This window comes from Pygocentrus nattereri, chromosome 6 (assembly GCF_015220715.1).
Source record: "Pygocentrus nattereri isolate fPygNat1 chromosome 6, fPygNat1.pri, whole genome shotgun sequence".
In the NCBI taxonomy this organism is placed as follows: domain Eukaryota; kingdom Metazoa; phylum Chordata; class Actinopteri; order Characiformes; family Serrasalmidae; genus Pygocentrus; species Pygocentrus nattereri.
This window is the reverse complement of record NC_051216.1, coordinates 13778237-13793319: the sequence shown is the minus strand read 5'-3', so window position 1 is coordinate 13793319 and position 15083 is coordinate 13778237. Positions and strand designations below refer to the sequence as shown.

Below are 15083 nucleotides of genomic sequence, written 5' to 3'. Positions count from 1 at the left end.
AAGTGAAACAGCCACCACACGTCAGACTGAGAAAGCCAAGCATTATTAAAATGAAGAATATACAACAGTGAATACTTGGTGCTAAAAGCTTCACGTGCATAGGAACTGAAAAAGTGTAACCAGTGCTCTGTACTGTACGCTTGGAGACTAAATATAATATGTATCCAAACCTATCGAATTGGGCCAAAACTCTGTTTGCAACTTTCCTCTCTTCATCCTTCCACCCAGCACTAATCAAACCAGAACTAAAATGCAACAATGTAGCATTTTCTGCGTTGGTCCAGTGTAAATGCCCCTTAACTTCTAAAGGTGTTGAGCTGCACAGTAGTGCTGGGTGACACTTTGAAAAGATATGATGCCTGTTTCAGAGGCGAGTTTAGACTCGATAAACTCGATACGATTCTCATAACATCACAATAGTGCTTAGGCATCAGCACTGGCTTCTGTTTCTGGCAGTGCCTCAGCTTGAAGGCACATTGGTGCTATCATAAATATAAGACACCACAGCACTTCCTTAAGTCGCTCTTAATAAGATCTGCCAAATGCCATAAATGAAAATGATCATAGTCATAATGGAGACCTACAAAAACTAGGACTGACTCACACAGAGAAAAGGGCTTTAAATTGATACAAACTGATAGACATCAATATGATAATAAGATTTTTGGCCAGATAAAACTGAACTTTTGCTAAAGTTCTATTGGATGAGAGGTTGACTGATTTCCAATGTGCCACACAGCAGTAAAATACCCTTCTGTCACTGAAGCTTGTACAGCACATATTATAGCAGTGTCATTCATTCAAAGTGACACTGAGAAAATTCATATCACACAAACTCGACAGCTCTAACATCATCACAGCATGGCGGGAGGGGGGGGTTTGATCACAAATCATATCGATAATCAGGCCCTCCAATTTTCCTGATTACAGATTCCTGTCCCTATTTATCATCTTTCCTGCTGTTCCCTGCCTTACTGTCCTCTGCAGCAAGATAACAGTGTGTGAGTCATCAGCCCCCCATGGGGAGTTTGGAGAGCTTGCTCTTTAGACTCTGTGATGTGGCTGCCGTTTCGAGGCCCCCTCTCACAGGTCCTCAGAGCTGAGCTTAGCTATTAATTGGGCTTAATGAGCAATGGGGAAGCTGCGATGGTGGTCAGGCACCTTAATTAACTGTGCACTGTGAGGAAGAGGGTGATGGGCAGTGTACAAGGCTGTTATACAAACATATTTTGTGGCATATCACCTCTATAGCCAAAATCAAACAAACTTGTGATTTTGAATTACTCAGATGCACACCAGATGCAGTAAACTGATATTTAGCAATTGCTTTTATTTTCTTTGTGGTGATTTTCCAAAGTCTTTTCCATGTCTACAACTGGTCAAAATATTCCCTGAGTGAATTCGTGAATTAGAGAGTTTGCATTTGACATAATTTAAATGGCAAGTCATGCTAAATCAGTCACAAAACTAGTGCCAGCTGTGCTCATTAAAGTTTAGCATGCTCTAAAGGTTTTGTGTGCTCCTTGGTGAATATGACTGTATGTTTGTTTCCTGCATTTGCTTTCATCTTTTAATATGCATCAATGCTTCAACATCATGCAGCCAGCCTTCGCTTAAATCCAGCTCTATTACTTTGGAGATTCTAAGCTGTTTAGTAAACACACTTAAAAAACACTGGAGGCTGCTGGTATCTGAACTCTGGAGAAGCAGGCCTTACAGGACCTTCACCCAGAACTGCTAACACTGCTAATAATGAACAAAGCCTAGTCTGTTGCTCAGCAAATGAGCTTGCAAACGAGATGTGGTCCATACTAGGTTTAATTTGTGGTTAACAAGGAGTTTGGGAACTGGAAAATAGAAACCCAATTGCAAAAAAGTTAGAACACTGCAAATAAAAAGAGAAACCAGTGATTTATAAATCTACTTTGAATTGTATTTGAACAAAAAATAGGACAAGATATGACAAGATATAAACAGCAATAAGATGCAGCTGAAAAATGTTATAGACATGCAGTTGTGGGACTTATTCTCTTGTATAGAGCTGATAGAAAGTAAGCCTAAATTATTTTTGTGACATTTCAGCTATTAGTTTGAATTTAATTCAACAGCTGGATGGAAACCTGGCTTCTCTCTATGTTTCACATACCTTGATTATTCCTTCACTGAATGTATTTGATATGTTTTATCTTTTCAGTTCAGAATGTTCAGAATTTCATCAATTTCTCTTTTTTAATTTTTACACATTTATTGTTACTTTATTGTATTTTACGCATGCTCTTTTATTTGATCAATTTTATATCATTTATTTACTTCTTCACATTGTAAAAGAAGAACATGAGTCACCTGTCCATGCCCAGCAGCCTGTTGTGCACTGTCTCCAGACGCTGTGTGTATTTGTCTGATAGCGAGTGAAAGGCAGTGATGAGGGACAGTTTGAGGTCAGTGTAAGGGCAGTCTGCGGTCAAGACCTCTTGCGGCACCCTCACCAGAGCAGCTACACACTCATCCACTGCTGCAGAGTCCAGACTGGCCTGTGGAAGAGTACTATTTTTAGGGAGGCAAATCTCACTTCTTTCAACATATCTGATCAATATATTGCATAAAGTTTAAATGCATTGCACACTGTAAAAAAAATGAGCATTATATCACAACAGCAGAAAGCTTACTTCAGGGTGGATAGTACTGGTAGCGCTGCAGTGCTACAGGAGTTTATACTTATCCTGTAAGTTAACTAAGATACTAGATAAAGAGAAAGCTTCTTAAACTTCTTTTCTCAGGTCAATAGCCTCTGAACTTTGGTCAATGTCTGTCATATATTCATGAACCTGTGCTACCAGCCCCACACTTCATTTCAGAGTTTAATGAAGGAATTTTTCCACCGCACATTACATCTATGGTTCTAGTTCTTTTTCACCTGCTCGAGGTAAAGCTGGAACTATCATAATAACCATGGTTGATGGACATCTAAAATGGCTATCTTGCTTGCTAATAAATGGAATTCATTGGCTGCTATGAAATGATATACTGCACTGTAGCGTACAGCCGACCCCCGGGCCCCAATGACGGCTGTGAGAGCCGGCAGGAAGCCCTGCAAGGACGGTGGGGAGAACAGAAGTCAAGTCAAGTCAGGTTTTTTGTCAATAGTACAATATGTACAGGACATACAAAGAATTGAAATTGCTTTACTCTCAGACCCCATGGTGTAGTGATAACATTAAATAGTAAGAACCACAAATGAGAATGGCTTTCAGGGCCTGGAGGACTGCGGCATGCCATATGCGCCTCATAGCAAACTGGCTACTAGCTACATATCATCTTAGTGTACATTCTGGTGCACTTATTGGTCAAGTAATAGTGCTTACCAATCATCTTATGGAAGAGTAAATGATTGGCTAAATTGTTGTTGGCTTTAGCTGCAAGTGTTACCAAACACATAGGATCACTCACTGGGTTTAATAGTACTTAAAACAGCAATACCAGATTTTGAAAGCTGAAAAACAGGAAAAACATAAATAAATTCTAATATGTCCTAACATTAGAACCTCAAACACAACAAGGTTTTACTATCATTGCCATAACATTAGAACCTCAAACCCAACAAGATTTTACTATTATTGCCAATGTTTTGTCGGTTTTGTTTATAATAATAATAATAATAATAATAATTATAAAATAATAAAAATTGAAAATAACTTAAAGTATTAGTAAATCACGCCAAAACCTCAGCTCTGCCACAGTGACTGGATACCTCCACATGGAACTACAGCCAAATTTTATGTTTACAGAAATTCTGATTTTGCCTATACCCTGTCTAAGCACACCTCCTTCAAAGCAACACAATCACGCAACACTCTACCACAGAGCTGTAATCATTCTACAGTTAACAGGTTTGAGAATCACAGTGCAGGCAAACAAATGTAGCTTGATTTCATTGAAATTGTACAGTGTGTTAGGTTTCATACTACACTCTAAATCAGATCATATATAAGTTAACAGCACATGACCAGCATAGACATGCTGTTTAGAGCATAAATGTGTGATGATTTTATCACACCGACAGCACGGTGCTAAAATATACACTGACGAAAACATCATCGGTGTGCTAAAATACACAGTGATGAACAGCGCTAAAAGAAGCAGCAGTGTTATTAGTACCTCAAGTCCAGAAGCAGAAAGCTCTTGTTGGAGTGAAAAACACTCCTTTTCCAGCCTGTCCATCAGACCCTGCTGCTGTTCCTTCACAAATACCACCTGGAGAGAGAGAGAGAGAGAAACTCATAGCTGCCAATTTATGAAACTCACTTGCGTAAAATCTCTGCCATATTTCTTCAGTTTCTTTTCTCAAATCGCAACTTAAAACTTCTACACTCTGAAAATTAAAGGTGCCACAGGGTTTTTAAAATGATGCTATTGAAGAGCCACATTCAGTTCCTTTCAATGGATGGTTCTGTAGAGAGAACCCTACATGAGGTTTGTGGAAGTAAAATGTGTGGGTGTTCCTCCAAAAAGTTCCTCCATATCTAGGAAGGACCCTTAAATTGGTGCATTGCAAAACGTAAAAGCCTTACACTCTCAGAAAAAAGAGTGGTAGTGCCCCTCTTGTCACTGGGCTGATACCCTCTCAGGGTACATCTTAGTACCTGTAGTCAGGGAACATAATAAAATTGCATTGACTCCACATGCCCAGGCTTTTTATTTTATTGTTCTGTTTTAAAACATTAGATTATGAAAAGACATAAATACGTACTGTTCGTCTGGAAAAACTTATTTAAGGTAAAGAAAAACTGGACCTTAAAACCACTGTTGTACCTCTGAGGGCACATTTACATTGTTTGTACCTTTATAAACAGAAATGTACCTGCACTGAACCTTTATTTCTAACAGTGTAGCTTAAGGGGTTAAACCTATAAAAAGTTATTTACACTCACAGATTGCTTTATAAATGTAACAGTGGCAGACGGTACCAGATGCTCACAGACGAGGCTTGCTTAATGAAGTTCAATATCAGTGTCGATCCAAAAACAGTCGACAAAACAGAAACACAAAGTCTAATACCCGAAAAGCTTTGTATGTTTCTTTTCTTGTTTGAATTTTTGTTTTGTTTGGTTTTTGTCATTTAGAGACCTTGGGCTTAACCAAGACAACACACAAATTAAGCATTTAATCACTATTCTTTTAATTACTGTTCAGGCAGTGGAAGTTCATTCCACCACCTGTGTGCCAGGATAGATAAGAGCCTTAATGCTTGTCTTCCTTGCATCTTGAAGGTTAGTGGTTCTTGAAACTTGAAGACTATTTATTTAGGTCTATTTATGGTTCTGTAGGCAAGCATCTTGCTTTAAAATCTGGTGTGGGAAGCTATATGAAGCAAGTGAAGGGAAAGGAGTAATTTGTAAATATTGGAAGACTGAAGATGAGTCATGTTTTTGGATTCTAGGTCTGTCATGAACTACATTCAGAAAAAGTCTACTCAAGAGTGAGTTGCAGTATTGCACACTGAAGAGGAGAAACCCGCATGACCGAATCAGGAGCTGAGAGTGAAACCTGGTCATACAAAAATCCACACCAAGGTTTTGTGCATTTTACCTGGTACAGCCATACCAGCACAATACCTCCTGATATGCCAGCACTATTTTTCTGTCACTGCTGTGCTGAGAATTGTCCATCACCTAAACATCATCTGGCCAGCGGTGCTACTATGGTGGATTTTTCCAATTCTAGAAATGTTAGAGTTTGTAAATGATGCATCAGTATACAATAATATACAACAATCAGTAATTCTAAACCTGTTAAAGTGCACCCACATAGTAGGTGTTTCTGATGAAATGGCCAATGAGTATGAGCATTTCATGAGGCATTTCTGTTTTATTGTACACCCCCTGTTTACTATAATTCAGAAAAGTAAGAAGAGTATGTGAAATACTAATAAAAAGGCTGTGATTAGTAAAACCTGTTGACCTTTGAAAAATTGTATAAAAATATAATATATGTTTTAAGACATGAACTTTAGTTTTTCTGTAAATATTTACTCATTCCAAATATGATGCTGGCAACACACTCCAAAAAAGTTATGTCAATATTAATAAACACCTGAGGACTGAAAACACAAACTGGCATGGAATTTTTTGCCATTCTGCTGCTATACAAGTCTTCAGCTCTGAAACCATAAAGGGCCTTTGTTGTTGTAAGTTGGGCATGCAAGTGCACAATGTGGGCTGGTGTGGTCATGTCGAAATAAGAATAGGCGTCCCTGAAAAAGACAGCTCGGAAATGTGTTTTCATTGTTCATGGTGTTTTCACAGATGGGCAGGTTACCCACTAGTACCCCCTATATCATGACAGACACTGGCTTTTGAACTTTATGCTGGTAACAATCTGGATGGTTTGTTACTTGTTTGGCCCAGAGGACATGACGGCCACTATTTTCAGTAACAATCTGAAAGTTTGACTCATCAGATCATAATACATGTGTCCACTGCCCATGTCATGATATCCACTGCATAAACATGCCGGTTTTAATGGGATGTCTGAGATCAAAGGTTACAGGCATTTATTAGCTTTTTCCTTTATGTACAGAGATTTTTCTAGATTCTGTTAATCTTTTTATCTTTTACTGATGAATTTGGGCAAAGTGGTAAGTCTCACCCCATCCTTGGTCATAAAGAACTCAGCCTTTCCTGGATGATCCTTTTATATCCAAGTGTGAGCAAGTATTTTGATCAGTTCATAACATTCCCAGTTTTCATGTGCAGTTTACCTACTGTTTCAATGTTTTTGAAACTCGGTTTGTACATAAACACACATTGCAAAAATTATTCATGTGTTAATTTATAAACTTAAGTAACCCAGTTGATTTAAAATTTTCATTGAACTTTAAATAACAAGTTAGCAGAATGTAATATACCAATTATTTTTGTGTTAATTTACTATTAGAAGATTAATGAACTCAAAAAAAAAAAACTGGAGCAGTGGAAACGTATGCTGTGGAGTGATGAATCACACTTCTCTATCTAGCAGTCTGATGGACGAGTCTGTGTTTGGTAAATGCTAGGAGAACATTACTTGCCTGACTGCATTGTGCCAGCTGTAAAGTTTGGTGGAGGAAGTGAATTTAACTGAATTCAGAACCATCAGCCAACTGTGTTTGCAAACTGCAGAATTAGACCTCCACATTTAACCCATCTGTGCAGTGAAACACCCACATACATGCACACTAGTGAACACACACACTAGGGGGCAGTGAGCACACTTGCCTTGATCAGTGGGCAGCCCTATCCATGGTGCCTGAAGAGTAACTGGGGGTAAGGTGCCTTGCTCAGGGGCACTTCAGTAATGGAATGTCAGCAGAGGGAATCGAACTGGCAACCCTCCGGGCTGGTTCCCTAACCTGGAAGAATAATGCTTCCAGGGTTGTTTTCAGGGGCTGGTCTAGACCCCTTTGTTCTAGTTAAGGAAAATCTTAATGCTTCAGTAGACCAAGGCATTTTAGACAATTGCATGCTTCCAACTTTGTGGGAACAGTTTTGGGAAGAACATTTTCTGTTCCAGCATGAAATGAGCCCCAGTGCACAAAGTAAGGTCCATAAAGGCATGGCTGGGTGAATTTGTTACAGCTGCAAAGCGGGGACCGACTCCATATTAATGTCTATGGATTTAGAAGGGGATGCCATAAAAGCTTCTGTAGGTGTAATGTGTAGGTGTCCCAATATATATGTCCATATAGTGAATGTAGCATCTTGCCTTGCTGGGTATATTAAATGATATGATGAGCTTGATTCTGTTCTTAACAGAGAGAGAGAGAGAGAGAGAGAGAGAGAGAGAGGTGAAGATGTGAAGAGAATAAGGAGTAGGCAAGTATTTTTCTGAGCTAGCATTCAGATTGAGGTCGAGAGGTCATGATAGTCTCTCTTCAAGCCTATTTGGCTACAATGGCCAGATTGGTTGTAATCATGTATAGAGAGTCACTGACCACCACTGATCCCTGTTGGTTTTGCAGCTTGCTTTTAAAGCAGTCTGTATCTTATTCCATTCATATATAACATTGCTGTCTTATCAAAACTATGTAACACCATTTTATATTTCATTTTTTAGACCATTTGAGAGCAATAGATGCTCTTTACATTGTGTGAACATTTTATAATAACTGGAAATTCAAAATGACAATGCCATGAAAAAATATTTGCCCCCTACTCATTTCTTGCCAAGATAAAGGCAGCATTCCTGATTACACCATTAGAAAGAGACCAGGCAAAAATGCTGTCTGTGGCAGAGTTGCAAGGTGAAAACCTCTACTAACCAAGAGGAACATAAAGGCTTGTATCACATTTGCCAATAAACAACCTAATTAACTCCAAGCCTCTTGGAATGATGATGCTCTATGGACTGATGAGTTGAAAGTGGAACACAGTGGAAGACAGGGGTCCCATAATATCTGTTGTAAAACTAACATAGCATTCCACAATAAGGGCAAGGCAGTAGTGTGATGGTGGGGATGCAGGGGCCGGGTGATTCATCATAATTGATAGAACAATGACTTCTGCTTCCTATGATTCTACAGGAGAATAACCTGTCATCAGTCCATGATCTGAAGCTCAGGCACAAAGATCACTGAACATTTGCACAAGAGCAAGTCCACCTCTGAATGGATCAAAAGAAAAGGAAGATTTTGGGATGGCCTAGTCAAAGCCCTGCACCCTATTGAAATGTTGTGGCAGGACTATAAATGGGCAGTTCATGGTTCAAAGCCCTCCAATGTGGCTGAATTAAAGTAATTTTGCAAAGAAGAGTAGGCCAAACTCCTCCACAGCAACATGAGAGACTGATCTCCAGTTACAAGAAGCACTTGCAGTTGCAGTTGTTGCTGTGAAAGGTGGTACAACCAGGACAAACACTTCTTCAAATGGATGATATGCACTATATTTCCGAAGGTATTCACTCATCTGCCTTCACACGCATATGAAATTGAGTGAGATCCCATTCTTAATCCGTAGGGTTTAATATGACGTTGCCCCAACCTTTGCAGCTATCACAGCTTTAACTCTTCTGGGATCCCAAAGGTGTTCTATCAGGTTGAGGTCAGGACTCTGTGCAGGCCAATCAAGTTCTCTCACACCAAACTCATTAATCCATGTCTTTATGAACCTTGCTTTGTGCACTGGTGCCATGTTGGACTAGGAAAGGAATGTTCTCAAACTGTTCCCACAAATTAGGGAGCATGAAATTGTCCAAAATCTCTTGGTCTTCTGAAACATTAAGAGCTCCTTTCACTGGAACTAAGGGGCCAAGCCCAACTCCTGAAAAACAACCCCACACCATAATCCCCTCTCCACTAACTTCACCACATCCATCGGCTTGCCAGATGGAGAGGTGTGATTCGTCACTCCAGAGAAAACATCTCCACTGCTCTAGAGTCCGGTGGTGGCGCTTTACACCACTGCATTGAACGCTTTGCCTTGCACTTTATGATATAAGGCTTGGATGCTGTTCTTGAGCTAATCTGAAGGCCACATGAAGTTTGGAGGTCTGTAGCGATTGACTCTGCAGAAAGTTGGTGCCCTCTGCACATTATGTGCCTTAGCATATGCTGACCCCGCTCTGTCATTTTACATGGCCTACCACTTCATGGCTGAGTTGCTGTCATTCCCAATTGCTTCCACTTTGTTATAATACCCCTGACAGTTGACTGTAGAATAATTAGTAGCAAGGAAATTTCATGACTAGACATGTTGCACAGGTGGCGTCCTATCAAGGTACCATGCTGGAATTCACTGAGCTCCTGAGTGTGACCCATTCTCTCACTAATGTCTTTATAAGCAGTCTGCAGGCCTAGGTGCTTGGTTTTATACACCAAGAAGTGATTGGAAGACCTGAATTCAATGATATATATGGGTGAGTGAATACTTTTAGAAATATACATTGTAAAACATTTCTTCCATCCATCCATCCATTATCTTCCATTTCTCCAATTCGGGTCGCAGGGGCAGTATCCTAAGCAATAAGGCCCAGCCACTTCCACTAGCTCCCCCGGGGGATTCCGCAGCGCTCCCAGGCCAGCTGGGCGATATAGTCATGCCAGCATGTCCTGGGTCTTCCCCGGGGTCTCCTCCCAGTTGGACTTGCCTGTGACACCTCCTGAGGGAGGCATCCAGGAGGCATCTTAACCAGATGCCCAAACCACCTCAGCTGGCTCCTCTCGACGTGAAGAAGCTGCAGCTCTACTCCGAGTCCCTCACGGTTGACCGAACTTCTTACCCTATCTCTAAGGGAGAGTCCAGACACCCTGCGGAGGAAACTCGTTTAGGCCGCTTGTATTCGCGATCTCATTCTTTCGGTCATTACCCAAATCTCACAACCATAGGTGAGGTTGGGAACGTAGATCGACTGGTAAATCAAGAGCCTTGCCTTATGGCTCAGCTCTTTCTTTACCACAACAGACTGGTAAAGAGCCCGCATCACTGCTGACCCAGCACCAATCCGCCTGTCAATCTCCCGCTCCCTTTTACCATCACTCGTGAACAAGACCCCATCCATCCATTTTCTAAGCTGCTTCTCCATCAGGGTCACAGGGTGAACAAGACCCCGAGATACTTAAACTCCTCCACTTTCCACTTGAGACAAGAGCTTATCCCCGACCCAGAGAGGGCTCTCTGCCCTTTTCCGCCTGAGAACCACGGCCTCAGATTTGGAGGTACTGATTCTCATCCTGGCCGCTTCACACTCAGCTGCAAACCGATCCAGCGAAAGCTGAAGTTCACAACCTGATGTCCCCAATAGGGCCACATCATCTGCAAACAGCAGTCATGTGACCCTGAGATCACCAAACCAGACACCCTCCATCCTCTGACTGCACTTAGAAATTCTATCCATGAAAATTATGAATAGAATCGGTGACAAAGGGCAGCCCTGACGGAGTCCAACTCTCACTGGGAATGAGTCTGACTTACTGCCAGCCATGCAAATCAAACTCCTGCTTTGTTTGTACAGGGCCTGAATGGCTCATAGCAAAGAGCCATGTACCCTGTACTCCCGAAGCACCTCCCACAGAATACCCCGGGGGACACAGTCGAAAGCCTTCTCCAAATAAATACAAAGCACATGTGGACTGGTTGGGCAAACTCCCATGAACCCTCCAGAATCCTGGAGAGGGTGAAGAGTTGGTCCAGTGTTCCACGACCCGGACGGAACCTGCACTGCTCCTCCTGAATCCGAGGTTTGAATATAAGCCGGACTGTCTTTCCAGTATCCCTGCATAGACCTTACCAGTGGAGGCTGAGGAGTGTGATTCCCATGTAGATGAAACACACCCACCCTCCGGTCCCCCTTTTTAAAAAGAGGCACCACCACCCCAGTCTGCCAATCCAGTGGCACTGCCCCTGATGTCCACGCAATGTTGAAAAGATGTGTCAGCCAAGACAGCCCCACAACATCCACAGCTTTGAGGAACTCCGGACAGATCTCATCCATCCCTGGAGCCTTGCCACCAAGGAGCTTTTTAACTACCTTAGTGACTTCAGACTCAGTAATGGACAAGACTATTCCTGTGTCCCCCGACTCTGCCTCCTCACTGGAGAACATGTCAGTGGGATTGAGAAGGTCCTCAAAGTATTCCTTCCACCGTCCAATGACGTCTTCAGTCGAAGTCAACAGCACACCATCTCCACTATATACAGTGCTAGTGGCACACTGCTTTCCCCTTCTGAGTCACCTGATGGTTTGCCAGAATCTTATCAGAGCTGACTTAAAGTCACTTTCCAAGGTCTCACCAAACTCCTCCCACACCCGGGTTTTTGCCTTGGCGACTGAAGCCGCAGATTGCTTGGCCTGTCGATACCTGCCAGCTGCCTCTGGTGTCCCACAGACCACCCATGCCTGGTAGGACTCCTTCTTCAGCTTGACGGCATCTCTCACCTGGGATGTACACCACAGAGTTTGAGGATTACCGCCCCAACAGGCACCAACTACTCTGCGACCACAGCTACAGTCAGCCGCTTCAACAATGGAGGAGTGGAACACGGCCCATTCTGAGTCAATGTCCCCCACCTCCCCCGATATCTGGTCAAAGCTCTGACGGAGGTGTGAGTTAAAGATCCATCTGACAGGTTCTTCTGCCAGACGTTCCCAGCAAACCCTCACTATACGTTTGGGCTTGACTGGTCTGACCGGCATCTTCCCCCACCACCTGATCCAATTCACCACCAGGTGGTGATCAGTTGACAGCTCAGCTCCTCTCTTTGCCTGAGAAAGCCCACACCTGCCAGCCGCCTCTCTCCATGGGCAACTCCAGAATAAAGTCCAGCCCCTCTCCAGGAGATTGGAGCCAGAGCCCAAGCTGTGTGTTGAGGTGAGCCTGACTATATCTAGCCAGTATCTCTCAACCTCGCGCACCAACTCAGGCTCCTTCCCCGCCAGTGAGGTAACATTCCAAGTTCCAAAAGCCAGTTTCAGCAACCGAGGATCAGAACGCCAAGGACCACGCCTTTGGCCACTGCCCGATCCACAACGCACCAAACCCCTATCTATCTATCTATCTATCTATCTAAAAATGTTTATATTATATTTTATACTGCCAGTGTCTGTGTGGGTTTCCTCCTACAGTCCAAAGACATGCAGTCAAGCCAATTGTAAATGATAAATTGTCCCTAGGTGTGAGTGTGTGTGTGTGTGTGTGTTTGTGTGTGTGTGTGTGTGTGTGTGTGTGTGTGTGTGTGTGTGTGTGTGTGTGTGTGTGTGTGTGTGTGTGAGTGTGCATATCTATGTGTCTGCCCTGTGATGGCAAATTGTCCAGGGTGTTTCCTGACTTCCGTCTGATGACCAGTGGGATAGGTCCCAGAACCCCCCACGGCCCAGAAGGACAAGCGGTTTGGAGAATGTGTGTGTGCGTGCGTGCGTGCATGTGTGTGTGCGTGTATGATGATAATACACACTAAAAATTCAAGATTTTGGAGTTATGCTATTTTTTTACTACAGTGACAACATGCTCCAAGCCATACACCGAAGAAAAAATTTTACTGATTAGTAAAGTTATCCAATTTTTTTTTCCAACAAATATGATACATTTGTTCCTGCTACAACAAGACATCATAGCACCAAAAAGGTCATTTTGCAGGAGGAGGAAAATCTTCCGTATTTTTGAAGCATGTAAATGTAGAAATTATTTACACCAAGTAGTTCTGGACAGTTTCTATTGGTCTATTTATGATGAAATTTTGACACAATATAAAGGGCAGATGATGATTTCAAGTTATGTCAAAGGCCTGCTGCCTTTTACCATTTGACCAACAGAAAAGGTCCAAAATTCCTTAAATATTAATGACATTAAAGCACATTAAACATTCCAATTTCTCCTATGAAGTTACCATTTTATTATCACACTGATGATCTAACACTCTACCATAGAGCATGAATATATGAGCTGAGCTTTCTTTATGTTGGAGTTACGGTAAAAGGGAAATAGACAGCATTCTCTGACCACTCACCTCTATTTCTCTCTCTCTCAGTCATAGGGGGCACCAGGTGTGTCTGATATAGGATGCAATTCTAAAGGAAATTGAAAACCATGTACAAGAAACAAAAATGCTTTGTCATAATTTCCTGTCTGCATTTTCATTTTCCCAGATTTGTCTCATCGTTTGATGAAGCACTTCAAAAGTGTTATGCGTTGTAGGAATCAGGTCTTTATCTCTGGAATCTTAAAGGGATTTTCCTTTGATGTGTGTTTGGGTCATCAGGGGTCAAGTCTCTCAAAGAAGAGATCTTTTCTTGAGAGATCATGTTTCCACCACAAGCTCCGCTGTGCAGAACACAATAACTGGGCCCAGTTTCCCAAAAGAGTCTTAGTGTTAAGATCATCTTAACTGGTAGAGAGAGTGGTCACTATGATGCTCTCTCTACCATGTAAGAATCATCTTTGTTTGGGAAACCTGACTTAGATCAACTCATTGTTACTTGAACAGTGGACAATATTTAGTAGCTGAATCTGCAAATGAATGTCTGTAGGAAGAACAGCACTAACGTTTAAATGTAGAAACAGGCCTTGCTGAAAACATGTGAGTTTTTAAAGTCCGTCTCCTTCTTACACACTATCAACTTCTCACTTGGCAGTAAGTAAGTAAGTTCAATAAAAAAATACATTTACACAATTTCCCTTCCATTTTTATACCACTGTCAATTTTGTATAGATAACAGTGTGTCATATAGTCTCTGAAACCACAGAAGCAAAGCTATTGGCATGGTTTGATGCATGTGTGTGATAATTTAGGAATACAGTTTGTGCAGTGCTCTGTTACGTATTAGCTACGTTAGTCTTGCAGCTCCATTGTAAAACTAAAGAAACAAACCTCAGATATCAAACATGTCTTGGCTGACTGACTACAAATGTGGATCAGGGAAAAAACTACAACCCCAATTCCAAAAAGGTGGGATGCCTTGTAAAATGTAAATAAATGTAAAAAAAACAGTATGTAATGATGTGCAAATCTCATAGATCCATCATGTATTAACAGTAGAACATAGAACAAATATCAGATGTTGAAAGTGAGACTTTTTACCATTTCACAAAAAATATTATCCCACTGAGAACTTGATGGCAGCAACGCATCTCAAAAAAGTTGGGGCAGGGCCATGTCTACTATTGTATCACTTATTATCTAATCAAACCCATACCATCGAAGAAGCAGGCTCTTGAACTGTATGCTGATAACAAGCAGGATGGTCCCTCTGCTCTTGAGTCCGCAGGACACGGTGTCCGTGGTTTCCAAAAAGAATTTCAATTTTTGATTCATCTGACCACAGAACAGTTTTCCATTTTGCTTCAGTCCATTTTAAATGAGCTTTGGCTCAGAGAAGACGGTGGCGTTTCTGGGTCGTGTTGACATATGGCTTCTTCTTTACATGATACAGCTTTAACTTGCATTTGCTCTGCATGTTGTTTCTGGAAGTGTTCCTGAGCCCATGCAGTGACAGGGGCTGAAGATTATGAGCATCCAATATTGACCATTAGCCTTGTCCCATGCATACAGGGATTTCTTCAGATTCTCAGAATCTTTCGATGATATTATGTACTGTAGATGGTGGGATATCCAAAG

At 41.8% G+C, this 15083-nt stretch overlaps 1 protein-coding gene across 3 annotated transcripts in view; it reads right to left on the bottom strand.

The window, feature by feature from the left end:
• Nucleotides 1-15083, bottom strand: part of LOC108423893 (coiled-coil domain-containing protein 148) — a 115147-nt gene that overhangs the window by 63161 nt on the left and 36903 nt on the right. For all 3 annotated transcript variants that reach the window (XM_017691515.2, XM_037539019.1, XM_037539020.1), the window contains exons 8-9: nucleotides 4156-4251; nucleotides 2344-2531 (exon numbers count right to left, since the gene is read on the bottom strand). In XM_017691515.2, the coding sequence (XP_017547004.1) occupies nucleotides 2344-2531; nucleotides 4156-4251 (284 nt within the window). The remainder of the gene's footprint in view (nucleotides 1-2343; nucleotides 2532-4155; nucleotides 4252-15083) is intronic.